The 21,748-nt window shown below is 37.0% G+C and overlaps 1 protein-coding gene and 2 long non-coding RNA genes across 7 annotated transcripts; 1 reads left to right on the top strand and 2 right to left on the bottom strand.

Annotated features, from left to right (window-relative positions):
* Positions 1-3,611: 3,611 nt before the first annotated feature.
* On the bottom strand, positions 3,612-4,700 carry LOC103404110 (uncharacterized). Its single transcript, XM_008342968.1, has 2 exons — positions 4,377-4,700; positions 3,612-4,112 (listed from the first exon to the last, which is right to left on the bottom strand). Exons 1-2 carry the CDS (start codon positions 4,698-4,700, stop codon positions 3,612-3,614), a joined length of 825 nt encoding a protein of 274 aa, XP_008341190.1.
* Positions 4,701-8,484: 3,784 nt separating this feature from the next.
* On the top strand, positions 8,485-12,338 carry LOC114820747 (uncharacterized). 5 transcript variants are annotated; one of them, XR_011574372.1, is made up of 6 exons: positions 8,485-8,696; positions 9,075-10,390; positions 10,486-10,680; positions 10,764-10,885; positions 11,253-11,323; positions 12,134-12,338. It is a non-coding gene; the product is annotated as an uncharacterized lncRNA (long non-coding RNA). The 5 variants fall into 5 exon arrangements; XR_003768207.2 differs by having other exon boundaries at positions 11,253-12,338; XR_011574371.1 differs by having other exon boundaries at positions 11,238-12,338.
* A 3,850-nt stretch (positions 12,339-16,188) lies between these two features.
* On the bottom strand, positions 16,189-16,562 carry LOC139190757 (uncharacterized). The gene is made up of 2 exons (XR_011575131.1): positions 16,530-16,562; positions 16,189-16,458 (listed from the first exon to the last, which is right to left on the bottom strand). It is a non-coding gene; the product is annotated as an uncharacterized lncRNA (long non-coding RNA).
* Positions 16,563-21,748: the final 5,186 nt, after the last annotated feature.

The following is a 21,748-nucleotide window of genomic DNA, read 5'->3' as shown; positions in this document are numbered from 1 at the left end:
AAGGGGCAATTAATGCTACAAGTTTGGATCACGCATTGCATATTCATCTGAATATTCACAAATTATTGCCTGATGTTTGTATGCATGGTCAAGCATTTGTTCGTCCATGTTTAAGATATGAGTTGGTTGCAGCTAATGACTTTCACCAAAATATCCACACATCAACTGGTATTTTTGTGTGGTATTGATGATCTTCTCTCTTTAGGTCTTGTGTAGTATATATAGGGTGTTCTCTAACTCGAGGAATGGCTTTTGCTCCGCATCTCCTAGAAAAACCTAGATCATTGTGTGTTAAATCAACTGGTGATATCTCAGAAATTATAGTGATATAGCAGTCGAGCAAGCTATGTTAGAATAAAGCAACACAACTACACAATAAATCTAACAGTATTTGAGAGAGATATTCGGAAAGATTTAGAAGATGAATTCGGAGGAAGAACACACACAGAGCATAACTACTGAACTTCTATCATTGTATTTCATACTGAGCATATGAGCTCGAAGAGACACTTAACTGATGGAGATGAGAGAGAGAGAGACATAACCTCAATTCAATCTCAACCAACCATAATAACCTATCTTAAGATCAAGACACTTGTCAAATCATAAGCCCTATGAGACATAATCAATACATCACATTTTTACACAATAGCTCAGCCTATGAGCTGAGACATAACACACATAACAACCTTGTAATGTTTTCTAATCAGCTCAACAACTTACATACTAACACTCCCGTTTAAGTTGTGAACTAATTTCACTCCAAGAAGATCTCTCAAGTAAGTGAACTGCTCCCTTGTCAATGCTTTCGTAAAAATATCTGCTATTTGCTCCTTAGTAGGACAGTGAATCAAATCAATTACTCATTGCTGCAATGCTTCCTTTATGAAGTGATATCTTTTGTTTATATGCTTGGTCTTCTGATGAAAGATAGGATTATTAGTGATGGGTATGGCTGATGTATTGTCACAATTCATTGGTGTTGTAACTGTTTGCATTTCACCAAAATCCTCTAGAACAAATCTCAACCAAGTAGCATGTGCTGTTGCTTCAGAAGCACTGATATACTCTGCTTCGGCTGTGGATAATGCAACACATTGTTGCTTGACTGAAGACCAAGAGAAAATCCCATTGCCAAAAGTAAAAGCATACCCGGATGTGCTTTTCATATCATCCTTTGAGCCACTCCAATCACTGTCACAGTATCCCATTAAGAGTGTTCCTTCACCTTTCTTGTATTCCAAACCAAAATCAAGAGTTCCTTGAACATATCTCAATACTCCTTTTGCTGTTCCATAGTGCTTGTTAGTGGGACAATGCATAAACTGAGATAATAGACAAGTAGCATACATTATATCAGGTTTAGTTGTTGTGAGATACAACAAACTACCTACAATCTGTCTATACTGAGCTTCATCTGCAGCTTCACTTCCATCTTCTTTTCTCAGTTTATCACTTAGAACCAAGGGAGTACTCACATATATGCAATCCTGGAGTCCAAATTTTTTCAGTAAAGATAAAGCATAGTTTCTTTGATGAATGAAATACACTCATCAGTTTGTATCACTCTCATACCGAGAAAATGGTGTAAAAGACCAAGATATGTCATCTCATACTTATGCATCATCTCAGTTTTGAAAACATCCATTAACTCTTGACACTTTCCAGTATATATAATATCATCAACATAGATGGATACTATGATCAATTCTGTGTCTCCCTTGCACTTGGTGTACAAAGTTGCCTCACTAATGCTTTTCTTAAACCCATAAAGCATAAGGTACGAGTCTATTTCACCATACCAGGCCCTAAGTGCCTGTTTTAGACCATACAAAGCTTTATGTAGTCTGTAAACCTTTTCTTCCTCTCCTTGCACCACAAACCCATCCGGCTGTTCAACATATACCTCTTCTTCTAATACACCATTCATAAAAGTTGATTTCACATCTAGTTGAAATAACTTCCATTTATTCTTTGTTGCCAGTGCAATTAAAGTTCTAACTGTGCTAATCTTGCAACAGGTGCAAAAGTCTCATTAAAATCAATTTCGAGCTTTTGTGCATAGCCTTTTGCAGCAAGTATAGCCTTGTTCTCAATCATATTCATTTCATGCTTCATTGCCTTTTTCCATGCTTCATCCTATGCAGCTTCATTAAAGGACTCAAGTTCAACAATACATAGGTGGCATCTCTTATAGATCTCACTTAGGTTCCTATACCTCAGTGGAGTATTATCATACTGAGGTGAGACCAGTGAGCTACTTAATTCACCAATGGCAGTGACTGGAGAACTTCCAACTTGAATTTGAGACCCATCAGATCCTCCTTGTTCATGAGATCCAGACATCTTATCAATTTTATCAAAATTTAAAGATTCAATTTTATCAAACTTCCTTGACTTTGTGTTTCTCCTAGTCCCATCTACCATTCTTATCAAAAATTACATCTCTGGATAACAAGACCTTTTAAGTTAAAGGATTCAGTACCCTATACCCTTTTTCACAAGTACCATATCCAATGAAAACACCCATGACACTTGTTTCTTCTAATTTGTGCCTTAGATTCCTTGGAATAAGAGAATAACATACTGAACCAAACACTTTCAAGTGTTTAACCCCATGTTTTCTTCCACTGAATTTCTCAAAAGGTGTAGTGTTCTTCACTACCTTTGTAGGACTTCTGTTTAGCAGATACACAGATGTGTTTACTGCTTCACACCAGAGATTGTATGGAAGTTCTTTCTCATGAATCATGCATTTTGCCATCTCCACAATTGTCATGTTTTTCCCTTCTGCTACTCCATTCTGTTGTGGAGAGTATGCAATTGTGAGATGTCTTTCTATCCCCAAATCTTCATAAAACTTTCCAAAATCATTTGAGTTGAACTCTCTCCTCCTCTATCTGTTCTCAGTTTCTTTACATGGTATCCACTTTGAAGCTCAATCATGGCTTTAAATTTCTTAAACACATAGAAGGCCTCTGATTTGTTTCTCAAGAAATATACCCAGCACATTCTTGAATAATCATCTATGAAAGTAATAAAGTATCAATTTCCACTTATACGTGATGTTTGCATGGGACCACACACATCTAAGTGTATTAATTCAAGTGGTTCCTTTGCTCTCCACATTGATTCTTTGGGAAATGGTTCCCTGTGATTCTTCCCCAGTGCACAACTTTGACACACAGTTTCACTGTCTTGGATTTCAGGCAATCCCAAAACCATCCCTTGACTCTGTAATAATTTGAGACTGCTGAAATTGAGATGACCAAACCTCTTGTGCCATATCCTAACACACTCCTGCACATTTGTCCTCAATGCAAGCTCCTTGTTTGTGTTGAGAATTAAAGGAAAACATCTATTTCCTTTCTGCTTCACACTGACCACCAAGTTTTGTAAAGATCTATCATCGAACACATCCACTTTATAATCTCCAAATAAAAGAAAGTAACCGTGCTCAGTCATTTGTCCCACACTTAGCAAATTTTCTGCAAGACCAGGCACAAGCATAACTTCCTTTATATATCTTTGACCCTTTATTGTTTCAATGATCAGTGTTCCCTTCCTTTCAACTTCAACCAAGACTGCAGTGCCAACTTGGACCATGGCTTTCACTCCTCTATCAATATCAACAAGTCTTCTCTGAATGTCATATGGTTACTACATCCACTATCTATGTACCATTCATCATTTATCTTCTTCACTTCTCCAGAATGATTTGCATAAAACAGATTTCCAATTTCATCAACCTGATTAGCAAAGTTCACCTGTTGCACAGTCTTGTTCGCATTACAGTACCTTGCAATATGCCCAATTTTGTTGCACTTGTGACACTTGACTTTGTTTTTAACCCAACACTCTCCATAGTGAAGTCTATCACAGAATTTACACTTATCCCCAGTGTTGTTTGCTTCATTCTTCATAGTGAATCCAACCTTATTACTCCAGTCACCCTTGTTACTCCATTGTTTCTCTTTTGGTTTAAAATTCTTGTGATATTTGTTACTATTTGGCTTGCCATTGAACTTTTTGGACTTCGGGGCAAATTTCAAACTAGCAAATGCTTTCTCCATACTACTATTTCCATGTCTATCCAACCTTTGTTCATACCCCTACAAGATAGCTACAACATCATGTGCATCTATGGTGTCTAAATCCTTAGTATTCTCTATCACAGCTGCAATACTATCATTGGACTAAGGTAAACTGATTAACAATTTCTGAACAATTCTTTGATTACTCAGATCTTCACCATAGCTCTTCATTTGATTAATCAGATCAAACAATTAAGCAATATACACAGAAAGAGATTCACTATCATTCATGCTAGTATATTCAAAATCTCACCTAAGACCTTGAAGTTTCACAGATCTTACTTGCTTATCACCAACAAACTCTTGTTTCAGGATGTCCCACGCAGCCTTCGCACTTTCCTGAGTTGCAATCCTCATGAAAATTTGATCTGAAACGGCACCTTGAATAATACCCAGTGCTCTAGCATGCTTGACCACATTCTCTCGCAACAGCTTTCTCTCCGCCTCTCTGAGTTCCTCCTCCTTCGTCGGAGCTCTGTACCCACTCTCAACCATATTCCACAGTTCATACGAGTGAAAGATGGTCTTCATTTGGATTTGCCAGAAATCAAAATTCTCGCCATTGAAGATTGGCGCTCGAAGTTCTCCTCCTCCAGATCCAGCCATGTTGGACACTTGAATCACTGCAATAAGCTTTTGCTGTGAATCCGAGCTAACCTCACTCATAGAAATGACGCCAGAAGTTTAGATCCAACCTGGCTCTGAGGCCATGTTAGAATAAAGTAACACAACTACACAGTAAATCTAACAGTATTTGAGAGAGATATTCGGAAAGATTTAGAAGATGAATTCGGAGGAAGAACACACACAAAGCATAACTATTGAACTTCTATCATTGTATTTCATACTGAGCATATGAGCTTGAAGAGACACGTAACTGATGGAGATGAGAGAGAGAGAGACATAACCTCAATTCAATCTCAACCAACCATAACAACCTATCTTAAGATCAAGACACTTGTCAAATGATAAGCCCTATGAGACTTAATCAACACATCACATTTTTACACAATAGCTCAGCCTATGAGCTGAGACATAACACACATAACAACCTTGTAATGTTTTCTAATCAGCTCAACAACTTACATACTAACAAGTTGCTCTCATTATTAGAACTGTAGGTATAGATTCATCCCAAATTCTCTCAATTTGTTGATGTTCGATTAAGAGAGATTTGTGCAGTTATTGAATCTTCAGCTCCATATCATTTTAGCTGTATTGATTTCTCATTGGTGCCAGTGCCACAGGTCAAGGAGCTTGAGCGTGGGCTGCCATTGCTGTGAAGACCCTGCATGGACCCCAAGAAGAATCTTAAGTTGCATAAGAGGTATAAGCTGCTCCTTTAGCATAGGTTAGGAATTAAGCTTATGAGTGAATGATTCTAGTATGAACTTGATATTCTGCTAGTGAATGAAGCTCTCTCTAGAGTTCCCCCGGTTTTTACCCAGTTTGGAGTTTTCCGGGCACAAATACCTTTGTGTGATATTCTGATTATTAATGTATATATTACTGTTGGTGCACTATATACATTGTTGATTGGGTGTATAGTTTAGTATCTATCACTTAAACAAGAGTATGCTCTTAATAATTTGTTAGTCTAATTGTTGTTATGCATTAGAGTCCGTCTTCAGTGGTTCAGGGTAGAAATATAACTATAGAATCCATTAACATATATTATTGCAAGACATTCTGCCTGGTATCAATTTCAGTAATCATACTATTAAACGATGAAATATTTGCTTCCCTCTGTTCGTCGAGCATACATTATTTAATATTAAGAAAATAAAAAGTAAAATATTGTGTTAAATTTAAACAATTAATTTTTATTCTATTAGTATTATAATATTTTCATTAATAAAACCAAAATACTCGTACAATTGTATTAAAATTGAAAAACAAATTTATTCTTAATGGGAAACTTCTTCACGCTAGAAGACGTCCATTTTCAGAATTTATAAATTTCGAAGATAACTGCAGAGCCAGTGCCACTCGTTTGGTGGATGGATCAGGGCTTCATAGTGACTTTCAAAAGTCAAGTAGTGATTGCGTAGCTTGTACTTCCACTCCTTAAACTGATCATTCCACTGTCGGGTTATGTACTTCGACATGCCTGACACTTCCAGGTCAAAGTCGAAGTCTCTTTGAAATAGAGAAAAAAGAAGTGTTGGCCACAAAAATATGTTAAGTAATAAGTAATTGTCTCAAATAGTTAAATATTGCATGAACTTGGGGGTGTGCACTCATATGTTCTTGGCTTGTAGTCAACCCTCATTCTTCCTCCATCCCTTGTATGGATATTGCCCTTGGCATCTATGAAAAAAATTAAAAAACAATTTCTAAAAGTTCCAAATTTTCCCAAAATTTCTAATATTTTGTAAAAATTTATAATATATCAAAACTTTATTATATTTCCTAGAAACTTCTAATATTTCCAATTAATTTATAATGTATATAAAAATTGTTATGAGTATTTTTTAAAAGTTTGTAATAGTCTCCTTCCCCCTCCCCCAAACCCATCCATTCCCCACTCCCCTCGTCCTCCCGTACCACCCCTAACCTATCACCCTCCTGAACCCGTCCCACAACCCTTCCAAACCCGTCCTTCCCGCACCCTTGGCCCAACCCGTGAACCCTCAAACCATCCCCCTGCGTCCCAAACCCTTCCCCCCTCTCAAACCCATCCCAACATAATCTCCCCAATTTTCTAACTCACAAATTCTCTTAAAGATTCACATATATTAATTACATATTCACAATATAAATTATAATTCACAAAATCACAGTATAAATAAAAATTCAAAATAATTGGGAATAAATATCATACATTTGTGAGAGTTTGAGAGTTATAGAGATGGAAATTGTGAGATCTAGGGCGGGAGGCGAGATTGTAGTGGCAGGATTTGTTTTGTTGGGAGAAAAAGGGGGGGGGGGAGAGAGATTATAAAAGTTGTTGCAAGAATAAGAGGTCTTGGCTTGATATAAACATCAGGGCGTGAACACGTGTATTAGTTAGGGTTTGTTTGACGAAAAGATGCGTTGGGTAAGGGTTTCATACAAAATCCGCAAGCTATAAACTTTGGCAAAAAAAAAAATGGTGGGAAAAAATATTTGCCCGATGAAATACGTAGGAATTCATTGGGCAAACCCAAAAATTGGAGGGAAATTTGACTCTTGGGGAAAAAAATTCGGGAGAGGGAGAAAACTTTTAGACGTGCCCAACGAAAATAGAATATTTACCTGACGGATTGAGGTTCCATTGTCCTACGAAATGTACTTAATTCGTCGATCAAAGTCCAAATATTTTAATGATTTTAAACTATTAAGAAAAAAATATTTTAATGATTTTAAACTATTAAAAAATTTACTATAAAATACTATAGCCATAGTTTATATATATTACATATGCATTATTGTATTATTATTCTATATAAGTTGGAAAAAAAATTAAGTTTTATTTATTATTTTTATTAAACCTACTCCAACCCTTGGAATCAAACTCAAATTTTAAGTTCCAAACTTAGCCTAACTTACTCCAACCCTTCGGACAAATATGAGTTTTAACCCAAAACTCATTTCTTAAGAAAATTTAGGCTAGGATTCCCCCCCCCCCCCCCAAAAAAAAAAGGTTAGTGGGGGCTAACCCACCATATATGTGCAGTTTTATTTAGTTTAATATTAATTTATAAATTCATTTAATCTAACAGCTAAGATCTAAAATGATCAAAGCCAATGGTAAAAAAGAAGATCTGACGGTCCAAGTTTAAATCTAACGGCTAAAGTAATTAAAAATAAAATTTTTTATGTGTTTCATATTCTTTCATAGTGTTTCACGAGTTTTATGGTGTCAGTTTGGTGATTTTGCAATATTTATCTGAATCTTAATATTTTTAGTTAAAATGTTCATAAAATTAAATTAGGATAGTCTACATAATTTTTTTCTTTTCAAAATGTTACTTTAAGAAAATATTTTTCCTAAATTCATTCTTTAATAATCTCGAACTAAAAATTTATGTCACAGCCCGTCCCATGATTCTATTTATCGAGGCTGTGAAATGACGAAAGTACCCTTGACGGTTACTAAGGTATGTGTGTGACTTGTTAGCGAATAATACATATTTTCCTAAGTTTGGAAAATTTAAAATGGATTAAAAGTTATTTGCAATTTGTGTGGTTAGGGAATGAAAGTTTGGACTTGTTTTGGGATGGACCACACACACACACACGGGACACCTTCTCTTTCTCTCCCCCGTGCTCTCTCTCCTCCCTCGCAATTCTCTCTCTTCCTCTCGAAACCGTACGGACCAAAGCACAAAACCCTCCAATCTTCACGGATCGACGTAAAAAAGGTGAGGTTCTTCATCCTTTCAACCTCCTGATTTGAATGGTGCAATTTTTAGAACTTATAACCCTCGATATCACGTTGAAAACTCGAGGTCCAATTTGAGTACTGTTCATGCATACGTGAATTGTTGATTTTCAGGGAATTCTAAGCTTACAGTGAGCTTAGTGAGGTCCTAAGGAAGCTCGGAGTGCTTAGTTTGAAGGTTTTGGACGTCGGGATCACTGAGTTCGAAGTTGGCCGATTTTCTTGGAATTTCTCAAGTGAGATTTCATCATTTTTAGAGCCTTAAACTAGTACGAGATGATTCTACATGCTTAGGGCTTCATTTTGATATAAAATGCGTGAAAAATGGTTGAGAAATGAGGGAGAACAAGGAGAATGAAAAATCTCCAGTTTTCCGGCGACCGGCAAAACCAGTCCCACGACTAGAGGAAAAAGGTGACGTGCGTGGGGGCACGTGGGTCCGTGCCCCTCCCGGTGTGTGGGGGTGCGTGCAGCCTCGAAATTTTTTTCTAAAAATACCTCGACGTCCGTGACGTCGAGTAGGTCACTGTGGTATATTCATATACCCAAATTGAGCATCGTATGAGAAGTTATTACGTATTGTCGGTTATGTGCTTTAAATAACGTTTTTATAGTTGTTTCGCATATAGGTGATACCTATCCCGAGGACGAGCGCATTCAAGGACGTCACGGGGTTACGAACCTTCGACCTATCAGTGATGGGCAGTTATTTTCTGTTATTACCTATATACTACTGAATTTCCCAGAAATTGAATTTAAATGAAAGTATGTTTTTAAAATGCCATGCATGCATATTATGAATTATATGAATTAGTAATTGATGCATATATATATGAAATGGTGCTGTGGACGCACAGGTGAGTATCAGGTGAGTTTTATGTTATTCATATGATTTATTGTAATGTGAATTGTGTTGAGAGCTCATAACCTGCACCGTTGGTGTTAGTGCTTATAATATTCACCGCACCGCATGCTCACCTTGGATCCAAGTAGGTGCATGTCATACAGACCATGAGAGGGTTCCGACATGCTAGTCGTATAGATCACTAGAAGTGGTTCCGACTGGTAGGTGACCTTAGATTATGTGCACAGATGATTGATGAGAGAAGCACTAGAGCGTATTATTACACCATTCTTGTCGTACAGACTACTTCAGGTAGTTCCGACTTATGTGCAGAGTAGTGCCGTACAGGTCACCGTGGTGACGTCGGTTGGTTTGGATATTGAGCTATGGAATTAACTGTACAGGACCTACTACAGGGTCTCCGGTTGATTCATTATGTCACCTGTTATATTGATGCATTCTTAATCTGTTATTGACATTTATGGCATGGCATATTTTCTGGGTTTTGATAAAGATTGGTGAGTTGAGATATTTGAAGAAGTATATGCATATTATGTTATTTTCTGGGAAAGTATACAGGTTTTACAGCGAGGGGTTAGAAATGTTATTATTTGAAATGTTTTAGTAAAACTTTGGTTTTACTAACCCACTCAATTTTGTTTTGCGCCCTTCCAAGTTCTAGATAGCAGTGTTGGTGGCCCACGAGGATTCCCACGGCGTACTGACAGACTACATATATGTAGGACTCACCTGCGGGTGTTGTAATTTAGTTATGGTCCTACTTGACTGCACCTAGTACTTATGCTCTGAATATGTGTGTTTCATACTTAAACTTACTCTAGCATGCTAATTGGATTTTATTGCTAGTATTTGGTTTTTATTTCTTCGTATTTCTCTTATCTACTGCTTCCGTGTCGCACTTTTGTTTACGTCACGCTCACGTGATGGCCAACAGGCCTTGATTCTAGAATCGGGGTGTGTCAATTTAACCCGGAAAGGTTGGAGGAGAGAAACTGTCACAGCCCGTCCCGAAAGTTCAGTTATCTTGGATGTGATTTGACGGAATTGCCCTTAAAGGTTACTAAGGTATGTGTGACTTGTGTATTTGAATAATTCATACATTCCTAGGTTTTTGGAAAATTGAATTGGATTAAAAATTGGTTTGCATTTTGTGTGGTTAGGGGAAGGACACACACACTCAAAACAAACCTCACACTCTCTCCCCCATGCCCTCTCTCTCTTCCCTCTCAGTTTCTCTCTCTCTTCCTTCGACTGTACGGACACACCCACCCATGAACATCCAGGCACGGATCAAAGGTTTCAAGGGCATCATTGTGTTCATGAGGTACCTACGAACGCATCCATACCCATTTCAGGTAAGAAACCTTTCGATTTCAGGTTGAAAACTCAAGGTCCGATTTGAGCACTGTTCATGCACATTTGAAATGTTGGTTTTCAGGGAATTCTAAGCCTACAGGGAGTTTAGTGAGGTCCCAAGGAAGCTCGGAGTACTTAGTTTGAAGGTTTTGGACGTCGGGATCGTAGGGTTCGAAGTTGGCCGGTTTTTTTGGATTTTCTCCGGTGAGATTTTGTGTATTTTTTAGCCTTAAAGTAGTACATCGTGATTCTACATGCTTAGGGCTTCATTTTGGTATAAATGCATAAAAAATGGTTGAGAATTGACGGAGAACAAGGAGTTTGAAAATTCTCCAGAAACCGGCGACTTTTCCATCGCCGGCGAAACCAGTCCGGCGACTGTAGGAATGAGATGACGCGTATGGGGGCGTGTGAGCCATTAATTTTTTTTCTACAAATACCTCGACGTCTGTGACGTCGAGTAGGTCACTATAGTATATTCATATACCCAATTTGAGCATCGTATGAGAAGTTATTACGTATTGTTGGTTATGTGCTTTAAATAACGTTTTTATAGTTGTTTCGCATATAGGTGAGACCTATCACGAGGACGAGCACATTCAAGGGTGTCACGGGGGTTACGACCCTTCAACTTACCAATGAGTGCGTAGTTATTTTCTGTTTAAACCTATATACTACTGATTTTTCTCAGAAATTGAATATAAATGAAAGTATATTTTAAAATGCCATGCATGCATATTATATGAAATATATGAGTTAGTATTTGATGCATATATGTGAAATGGTGCTGTGGACGCACATGTGAGTATCAGGTGAGTTTTATGTTCGTATGGTTTATTGATGATGTGAATTGTGTTGAGAGCTCACCTGCACCCTTGGTGTTAGTTCTTATATTATTCACCCTGCACCACACGCTCACCTTGGATCCAAGTAGGTGCATGTTGAATAGACCATTAGAGGTGGTTCCGACATGTCGTACAGACCATTAGAGGTGGTTCCGACTTGTAGGTGACTTTAGATTATTATACAGCTGTTGATGAGAGAAGCACTGGAGCGTATTCTTACACCATTCTTATCGTACAGACTACTTCAGGTACTTCCGATTTATGTGCAGAGTAGTGTCGTACAGGTCACAGTAGTGACTCCGGTTGGGTTGGATATTGAGCTATAGAATTAACCGTATGAGACAGCTGCAGGGTCTCCGGTTGATTCATTATTTCACCTGTTATATTGATGCATCCTTATCATGTTTTGAATCATAGCATGGCATATTCTTGAAAAGTGTTAAAGACTTGTGATTGGAGTTTTGCTGTGATATATGATTATGTATATACTATTTTTCTAGGAAAGTATACAGGTTTTACAGTGAGGGGTTAGAAGTGTTGTTTAATGAAATATTTTCGAAAAGCTTTGTTTTACTGACCCACTTAATCTTGTTTTGCGCCCCTCCAGGTTCTAGTTAGTAGTGTTGGTGGCCCACGAGTATTCCCACGGTGTACTGACAGACTACTTAAATGTAGGACTCACCTTCGGGTGTTGTAATTTAGTTATGGTCCTACTTGACTGCACTTAGTATTTACGCTCTGAATATGTGTGTTTCACACTTAAACTCACTCTAGCACGTTAGTTGGATATTATTGCTAGTAGTTGGTTTTTATTCCTTCGTATCTCTTTTATCTTTTGCTTCCTCATCACACTTTTGGTTACGTCACGCCCACTTGATGGCCAGCACACCTTGATTCTAGGATCGGGGTGTGTCAGAAACTGTTTCCGGGTTAAAACCTAAATTTTTTAGGTTAAAAATTTTAGGTTTTAACATAAGGGTTAAGATAAATTTTACTCACATGTTGTCTAAAATTCAAATCAACTAGTATAGCATAGGCAAAAAGATAGAGTTTCAATTTTAGAGTCAATGATGTAACAAAGTTTTTTACTCTCTCATTCAGTCATACTGTGACGTCACACATCGCTCAGGGGAGTGGATCCTGTAAGCCTTATATGTATGTTCCTATCTCTACCTAGCACGAGACCTTTTGGGAACTCACTGGCTTCAGGTTCCATCAGAACTCCAAAGTTAAGTGAGTTTGGGCCAGAGCATTCCCAAGATAGGTGACCCACTGGGAAGTTCTCGTGTGAGTTCCCAAAAACAAAACCGTGAGGGGGTGGTCGGAGCCCAAATCAGACAATATCGTGCTACGGCAGAGTAGAGTCCCGAATGTGGTGGGGGCCCGGGCCGAGATGTGATACATACACATAAATGTTTTATCGGCCTCTTAAAAGTGAGATTAAAAAAAAATTATAAAACACATTAAAAAATAAAAATATCAAGTAGTTTAAAAATTCCAAACATATTTAAAAATTATAATAATCAATTATAAGTGAGAAAAATGTGAAAATATATGTAGATGCCGGTGATTGAGTTGATGGGTGCATCGTCATTTGAATTTGAAAACCTTACAAACTTTCGTGAATAGTAATTTTAAGGGATTTCAAAATAAATAAAAAATCATAATCACTAATGTACAACTGTGAATGAATATATAAACCCACGTGATTGCATCCTCTACGCTTAGACGATAGTTATATTGTTGTTTAAAATTTTAAAATCCTCCAACCTCATGACTAGTATTTTTTATTTGAGTGCAAAATTAATAAAACTCTTAATAATTATTGTAGAAGTGTGAAATATGTAAAAAAAATAAAAAATATACAAGCACTCAAGTTTTACAATTTTCGTGAAGGAGTCAACTTCGAAATTTGACACCATAATTCATAAACCTTAGATTCAAATTTAACTGTCGAAGGTTTATGTGATTATAGTAGCGAATTTTAGAGTTAAGCCCTTCACGAAAGTTGTAAAGCTTGTCATTACCAGCATTTATATATTTATTTATTTATTTTTCACACTTCTGTATAATTAAAAAACCTTACTTAAACGATAACCATAGGATTTAGTCTCACTTATGTGAGATTAAATGGTTACCGTTGGATTCTATCTCACTTATTTATTAATTTAAAATATATTTTCTTTAATGCGTACTGGGTCGGATCATAGTACCTGTTACTATTAATGGGTCAATTTCGAGTCGAGTCGGGTCATATTACTTGTTTATTTTAACGAGTGTTACACGATACAACCCGTTAAGATATCGGGTATGACACAAAAATGACACGAATGCCAGGTCTATCCTTGATCTCTGAAAGTTTGTTTTTTGGTCATTTTTGGTGTATGTGATCTCGTACTATATTCAAACAAACAAATTTGGCAGTTGGATATTGGAAATGAATTTTTTAGAGTGCATATCCTGACAAAACAATATATTCAACCAACACTTAGAGTTTATTCTATAGTTCTGTTAAGTGCAATATATCATTTTGTGGTAACTACTATTGTAAATATTTTAAATTGATGATCCTATCAATTTATTGTATTCTTTTAGGGTCAAGGAGTGTAGTTGTAAAAAACCATCAAAATCAGAACTGAAATAACCATTAAATCTTGAATTTTCATTTCTTACTGTCGATGGATTTCATCAGACAAATATTTTTGGTGTATTTAATCATGTAGTATATACCAACTACATTCACGATTGGATCATGGAAATTAATTTTGCCGACTGTGAAAATCCTCGAAAGAATTGGATATATGAAAATGCCCAAAACATTTGTCTGACGAAATCCTTTGACATTGGCCAATGAATTTATTTGCCCAACGAGTTCATATCTTAAACCCTAAACCCTAAAAAGTTTACCCGACGAATTCAATAGATTCAGTCCGGCAAGATAACTTCACTCGACGAAATCGTTGAATTCTGTCTGCGAAAGGTTCAATTATTTTTTTAACAAGATAAGTGGGCAATTGTGACCTTAAATAAAATTAATAGAATACTTTATTTTGTGAACCTTTTATCACTGTCGGTATACTCTTCTGCTTCCTTATCCTCTTCATATTGCTTCATTGCTTGATTCATCGGTATTATAGTCAAGCAAGGAATTCCGCTGAATTGCTAGTCGGCACCCGAGGTTAATAGATAATGCATCTATTTCAACTGGGGAGACACCCAACATCTCGAATGGTGGTTGTACGATGTGGTTGCTCCGTCCGGGAAGGTTTTGGGTGGTTGCGGATGAATCCTCTTGGTGAATATTTGTTCATCATCAGTATCCTCATTTTCATTCCACTCTAGGTCAGGAAAGTCCCAAATATTTCTGTGCAATATGAATTGTAATACTTCCTCCAACTACCCCTCGCCTTTGGATCATCAAGGGAGGATACTTGTTTCCCTGTATTGGTAAGGATATAGGGATCATCCTCAAACCATCAAGTGTTTGTGTTGACAGATAACAAGTACATATCTTGAATGAGACTGCCTGCTTTGTCTGGGTTTGTATCATACCAATGACACTTGAACAACACGACTCCTTTACGGTTTGTGTATAACAATTGAACCACACTTAAATGGTTGCCAAAGAAGTAAGTACTTATTTATCTCGGGGAAAAAACTCCACTATTTTCAGTGCACAATTTAACTCCGTTTAGGTGACAACTGATGCGTAAAATAAGTTAACACACAAATTAAACCCTCTTTTTATCAAATGTAGTAGAGTACGTAAGTAGGGTATCGTTCTAGGCCGGGGATTAGGAGGGATTGCTAATCTATTCTAAATTAATTTAAAAATATTAAATAAGACTCAAGGACACAAAACTAGGCTAAAAACTCTAATAACTCGAAACACACTTAAAATGATTCAAAATAATGAAAACAATCAAATTAAACACTAGGACTGAAATGGACGGAAATTAAATTAAAAGACTAACAATAAAGAAAACTAACTAAATAATATAATTTAATAATGGATGGGTGTTTGGTTTTGATGAAAAGTAAATTAAACTTAATTAAATTACAGAATTGACAAAAACATGAAATTAAGGTGAAAGGATAAATGACGGACTAGCTAGAGGGTTCTTCTCCACACATGTTATACTTGCATACAAAATGATTTCCAGTTGTTCATTTAATAAATTGTGAATCTCAATACTCCAGATTAACCGTGAACAGCACTTTTTTAATCTTCAAGTTTTCCTTAAGTTATTGAATTGGACGGGAAAACGCATACAACAATTCAAAACATTCTTCAAAAGTCCCCTACGTGAAAAGCACAATAGAGATACAATCAAAGATCATTAAACTTTGTGAAAACTATAAGCATTGACGAGGCATTCGTAACTATGAAAAGCATGATACTCTTGCCAAGAATTTACTTAACGTGATTGTGACTAGCAACCTTTACTACTTGTGAAAATAAGTTCATAACGATTAGGTGAAATTCACTTATATTCTAGCATCAAATTCATGCATGTAAATTAAGCGTGCACTCTCAACCAACATACACAAATCAGTTTTTATACGAACGGATAAGTAAATTGAAATCACAACTTATGAAATCACAACCGAAGGTAATCAATTCATATTACAAATATATATTCATGGTTTCGAATTAACCTCTAGCCAAGTTAAATTTAGTTACACATTATTATCAAATTAAACCAAAAGTAAAACATAAGTTTGAGAAGATAAAACCAAGAAAAATGAAGTGAAGCCTCTGCTTTGTGCTACTGCTTATTCCCCCATTTCCTGCGCCTGTCCTCTGTCAGTCTTCCCATTTTTCTGCGCCTCTCTCACGCTGCCCCAGGGTTTTCTGCTGCCGCAAGGCAGCTGTCTGCCTTCTGTCCTCCTCTCTTTATTTTTCTGTTTTTCTCACGCTGCCTAAGGCAGCTTCCTTCGGTTTTCTACTGTGTTTTGACCTCTCTGTCCTCACTGGTCTCACACGCTGCCCAAAAGGCAGCCTTCTTTCCTCTCTCCCGCGCCCACAGCCTCTCGGTTTTCCCCCCACACTGTGTTGTCAGTCTCTCCCCGCCAGTGCACCATCCACCTGCCTTACTTTATTTCTCCATTATTCCCATGTCTCCCACTTATTTATTTTTTTATTCTTTTATTCTTTTTATTCCATTTCCTCCTTTCTTCTTTGCGCCACCTGGACTCTTATTCTATTCTTTTTCCTGTCTTGCTTCACACTCCCTGCATCTACTCCTCTTTTGCCTTGGATTCTTTCCTTTCTTTGTCCAACTCTTTCTTTCCACCGTTTTCTTTCTTTTTTTTTCTACAAAACAAAACCATCATGATGATGTTTCAAACATCATCACGACTTATCATTATTAAATATAATTTTTAATTTAATTTAAAAGCTGATCTACACAGACAGTTTTGACGAATTTATTACATAAAATTTCATTTGTTCTATTTTTATTTTCTTTGCATAACAAATCCTATAAACACAAAAATAACGTAAATAGCTCAAAAATATAAGGAACTAACTAAGAAAAGACGAGTGAATTCGAAGTAAAAATATATATAAATATGATCCGATCAAATACCCCCACACTTAACTTTTGCTAGTCCTCGAGCAAAACAAAGAAAACTAGAACAAGAAGTAACAAGAAAAACATTAGCTTCCCTCTATGTGACCCTCATAGAATTTCATTCAAGAAAACAAATCATCAAGAACCATAGCTAGCATCAAGGAACTAATCCAAGTTCATCTTCCTTATTCAAATATTAGCAGTAATCTTTGAATCATCCTTGAAGTGTAGTGTGTGAGATAGCCATGCTAATGCAATTTCAAGTTTTTATTTTTAAAATCATCATATGCAAACTAGTAACCTTCTCACGGGATATACACTCAATCACATATGTGTTTAGTTTTAGTGTGTTTCGCTCAAAGAAACAAATGTGAAATTTCTACCATAAGCTTGCATAAAGATCACTTCTCCACAGTCATAATTGCAAAACTTAAATCAAGAGGACTTTTATTGGATGTAATGAGGCTTAGGGATAGGGTTATTGAAACGAAAGAATAGGAAACACAAATTCCAAGCTACATTGCAAGCAATTTTTCTCTTTAGATTTATAAGAACTCAAGCTCTCCAACGATTCTTCAGAAACCTCCAATCACACCCTTAAACTGAAACTTGAAAAACAAAATTTTTTTTTTTTTTTTTCTTTTTTCTTCGTATACAATCTTTCTTTTTCTTTTTCTTTTCTCTTTTTTTCCTTTTTTTTTTTTTTTTTTTATTTTTTTTTTTTTATACAAACATGAAATACCCCCACACTTATTTTTTTTTTTGCCAAACACCTTCAAAGTACTTCACAAACGTTTCTCATAAGACAATTTCGCATTGCTCGCTTGGAAAGGGTAAGGAAAAATGTTTCAGGTATAAGGGTAGACATATCTGGTGATAAGAAATAAAAGGCTCAACATACACGGCTCAAATTGGCAATCTAATGATATCATTTTTCTTTGGGAAACATGGTTATTTGGGCCATGGTGGTAAACCTAATGCCTCTATCATTTCCAAGTTCATGCAATCAATGACAAACATTTCGAAAGATCGTTACGCAAGTTCTAGAGATGTATCTCACATAAGTTCATCACACATGAAAGAATAGGAGTGTATGAAAAATGCACACACTTTCAATCGGCTCAAAAACTCACATAGGATGTATATGGTCACTAAATTCACATATGAAGCTTTAAGTCATACTTTAGTTTCACATCAACAAGGCTATGTGCATTTGGTTTTTCAAAGATGATCAAACATGTACAAAACTAACAAGAGAATTAGGAATTTCACCAAACACATGTTAACTAAGTTCTTGATGATCATGGTTCAAATTTTTGATCCAATTATATCATTGGGTCGGGAAACTAACAAAAATCTGATTCAGAACAATAAGGGAAACAAGACAATATTTTTTGGATTTTTAAATTTTCCGATTTTTTTTTTTTTTATTTTTTATTTTTTATTTTTTTAAAGAAAACAAAACTAATTAAGAACACAAAAAAAAAAAAAAAAAAAAAAAAAAAAAAAAAAAAAAACAACAACATAGAGACAAATGAAATTCTGGAGATTTCTACCCCCACACTTAAACTTGACATTGTCCCCAATGTCAGAAAACACTATAATGCAAAAATAAATAAAATAAACAAAATAATAAAAAAAAACAAAATAAAGCAATTGGACTGAAAACTTCCCTAATTTGCAGTAAAATCAAGCGATGACCCCCAAGCTAAAATTCTGCAATCAACTTCAAGGGTGGAAATAACCAAAAGTTCCTGCAAAGAAAAGAAATAATTCAGTTAAGTACGCAAGAAAATTAATTAAAAAAAAAAAAAAAAAAAATTGCAAACGAAAAATTGAAAATTACGATAAAAGATAATGAATAAAACTAATAAGTAATCATTGGTCGTGCTTGTTGACTTTCCACAGCTTTCCTCTTGAACAGGGTGACACTTAGCTTTTCACTTGCAAGTGATGATTTTATGATATTGTACGGCGAAGCTTTGCTCTTTGGTTATGTTGCAGTTCCTTATTTGTTCTCCAAGCAGATGTGGCAGCTTCTCTAGTTCCTCAGTTCGGACTCCTTCCGCTGGGATGATTGTGCAAGCTGCATTCTTCTCTGCTTGTTTCTTCTGCACAACGGGCAGGCACGAGGGAAAGGTGTTGGTCCTTATTTCTTTCTTCAATCTTTCCAAGTGCCCACCTCTTGCTTTCTTTCTCCTTGTCCCTAGCTGAATTGTCTCCACATGCTTCGAGGTATCATTTTCACTTCCCTTACTGTCCCCCAGGTAGATGTGGTAGACGAAGAGAAAGCATAAAATGATGAAGATGAGTACTCGAGAGCAAGGCTAGGTAAGCAATCAGGAAGGGGTTCTAGGCAGTTGGCTCCAGATCGGAAGATTGATACCAAATGCTGGCTGATTGCTCTCTTTCTCCTTGTCGGAAAACAAAGATAAGGAGAAGGACATGGAGAAAGCATGATATGAGATACTCTTGCTTTCAACCTTTATGATATGAAATACTTTTGCTTTGAATGGGTTGTTCGCAGGAGTATCCCAAGGAATGAGGAACACAGAGTGACTCGAGAGGATTCTTTGGGAATGCATTTTCGGAGATGAAGAGGTGTTGAGAGGGTGTGCTGAGAGAGTGTGCTTTTGCTGTGGAAGGCGAAGGTAGAAACTTATAGGACTTGTCTTCACAACCGGAACTGTTCTCTCACTTAGTGTCGGCAGCCGGTGGATGGGTGAAGAATACAAATTACGCGCTTTCTGACAAAGCTGCCCGTAATTTCCGCAAAGCTGATTCCTCATTGATATCTGTAATCGGCGCTTCGAGCTCTGAGCATCGTCGATTGTAGAGGTAGCATGTGACACGTGCGGATAAATCTGGAAAAGAAGATTTTCCCGTGGGTTGAAGCCCAGCTTTTGAGAAAGCTAGCGTGTCTTTGACTGTTGAATTTCCCTCTTCGATTTCTGAATTGGTGCTTCGACAAATTGCCCGAGATTTCCGCAAAGCAATTTGCGTGTGACAAGTGACGACACGTCTGGACAAATTGATCTTTTGAAATCCGGGGTTCGGCTCGTGGTTTCTGAGCAAGCCCAGCCTTTAAGAAATGAAACGCCTCTTTTGAGAAAAGAATCCGGCTTTTGAGAAAGGAAACTCCTCTTTTGAGAAAAGAATCAGACGTTTGAGAACGGAGCCCCGACTCTTCGATTTGCGAGAGGACGCTTCTCTGAGGAGCGCCTCTTTGATTTCTTCCTTTTTATAGAGACATTAAGCTTGTTCCACAACACACTTGAGTACCCTCCTGTAAACACTCCCTTCTTGCACTTGTTTAATCTTGATCATTCCGACTCTCTTCTTTCTTTACCACCTCTGAAAAATGTCTGGCCCTTCTGATCGTCGTTTTGACTTGAACATTGGTGAAGAGGCAGCTCCGCCTTCACCAGACAACATATGGCGGCCATCCTTCATATCCCCTACCGGTCCCCTTACCGTGGGGGATTCGATGATGAAAAATGACATGACCGCTGCGGTGGTGGCCCGAAACCTTGTCACTCCCAGAGATAACAGACTGCTCGCAAGGCGGTCTGATGAATTGGCGGTCAAGGAGTCTCTGGCTCTCAGTGTGCAGTGTGCGGGTTCCGTATCCAACATGGCCCAACGCCTATATGCCCGAACCCGTCACGTTGAATCCTTGGTGGCTGAAATACAGAGTCTCAAGCAAGAGATTAAAGGGCTCAAGCATGAGAATAAGGAATTGCACAAGCTCGCACACAGCTATGCCACCAGCATGAAGAGGAAGATTGACCAGATGCAGGACACCGATGGTCAAATTTTACTTGATCATCGGAGGTTTGTGGGTTTGTTCCAACCGCATCTGCCTTCGTCTTCTGGGGCGGCACCGCGTAGTGAAGCTCCAACTGATCAACCTCTGCCGCCTCCTCCTTCTGTGGCCCCGCCGACTGCTGAAGCCCCGCCTACTACTGAAGCACCACCCGACCAATGAATACTATTAGTTTACATCATTGTAAAATATTTGTACTTTTTTTTTTTTTTTAATTTTTTTTTTATTATTATTATTTTTTTTTTTTTTTTTTTTTTTTTTATCATTAATTTTAAATTTTATCTTTTTTTTTTTTTTTTTTTTTTATATATATGTAAATTAAAGTAGAAAGACTTTGGTTAACCTTCCCCCACACTTAAACTAAATAATACAAACTCACAGAAATCAACCAAATAACACAACTAACTAAACAAAACAAAATGAAAGCAGTAAAGATAAGGGTGGAAGAATGCAAAGCTGATTGGGTTAGCGATTCCAAAGTCTCCCTTTCGTTGAATGCTTGGGTTGCCTCCCAAGAAGCGCTTGATTTAACGTCTTTAGCCGGACGCATCTTTCCTTTAAATTTCCCTCGGCTCCATTTGAATCTAAAATCAAAGAAAGAAAAATAAATCAAATATCAAAAGTAAAATACACAAACACCAATATAAACATAAACAAAAACAAAAATAAAAGGATTAGCAAAGTTACTAATCCCCGGCAACGGCGCCAAAATTTGATGCGTAAAATAAGTTAACACACAAATTAAACCCTCTTTTTATCAAATGTAGTAGAGTACGTAAGTAGGGTATCGTTCTAGGCCGGGGATTAGGAGGGATTGCTA

This window comes from Malus domestica, chromosome 13 (genome assembly GCF_042453785.1).
Source record: "Malus domestica chromosome 13, GDT2T_hap1".
In the NCBI taxonomy this organism is placed as follows: domain Eukaryota; kingdom Viridiplantae; phylum Streptophyta; class Magnoliopsida; order Rosales; family Rosaceae; genus Malus; species Malus domestica.
Note: the sequence above shows the minus strand (reverse complement) of the source record. Positions and strands in the feature narration are given on the sequence as shown.

Bases quoted from the DNA above. Each gene is read 5' to 3' on its own strand.
- LOC103404110 (XM_008342968.1), bottom strand. From the start codon at position 4,700: ATGGCTGGATCTGGAGGAGGAGAACTTCGAGCGCCAATCTTCAATGGC. The intron at 4,113-4,376 runs GTAAGATCTGTG...GCTATCTTGTAG, and splicing joins AGTTTGTTGGTGATAAGCAA to GGGTATGAACAAAGGTTGGA.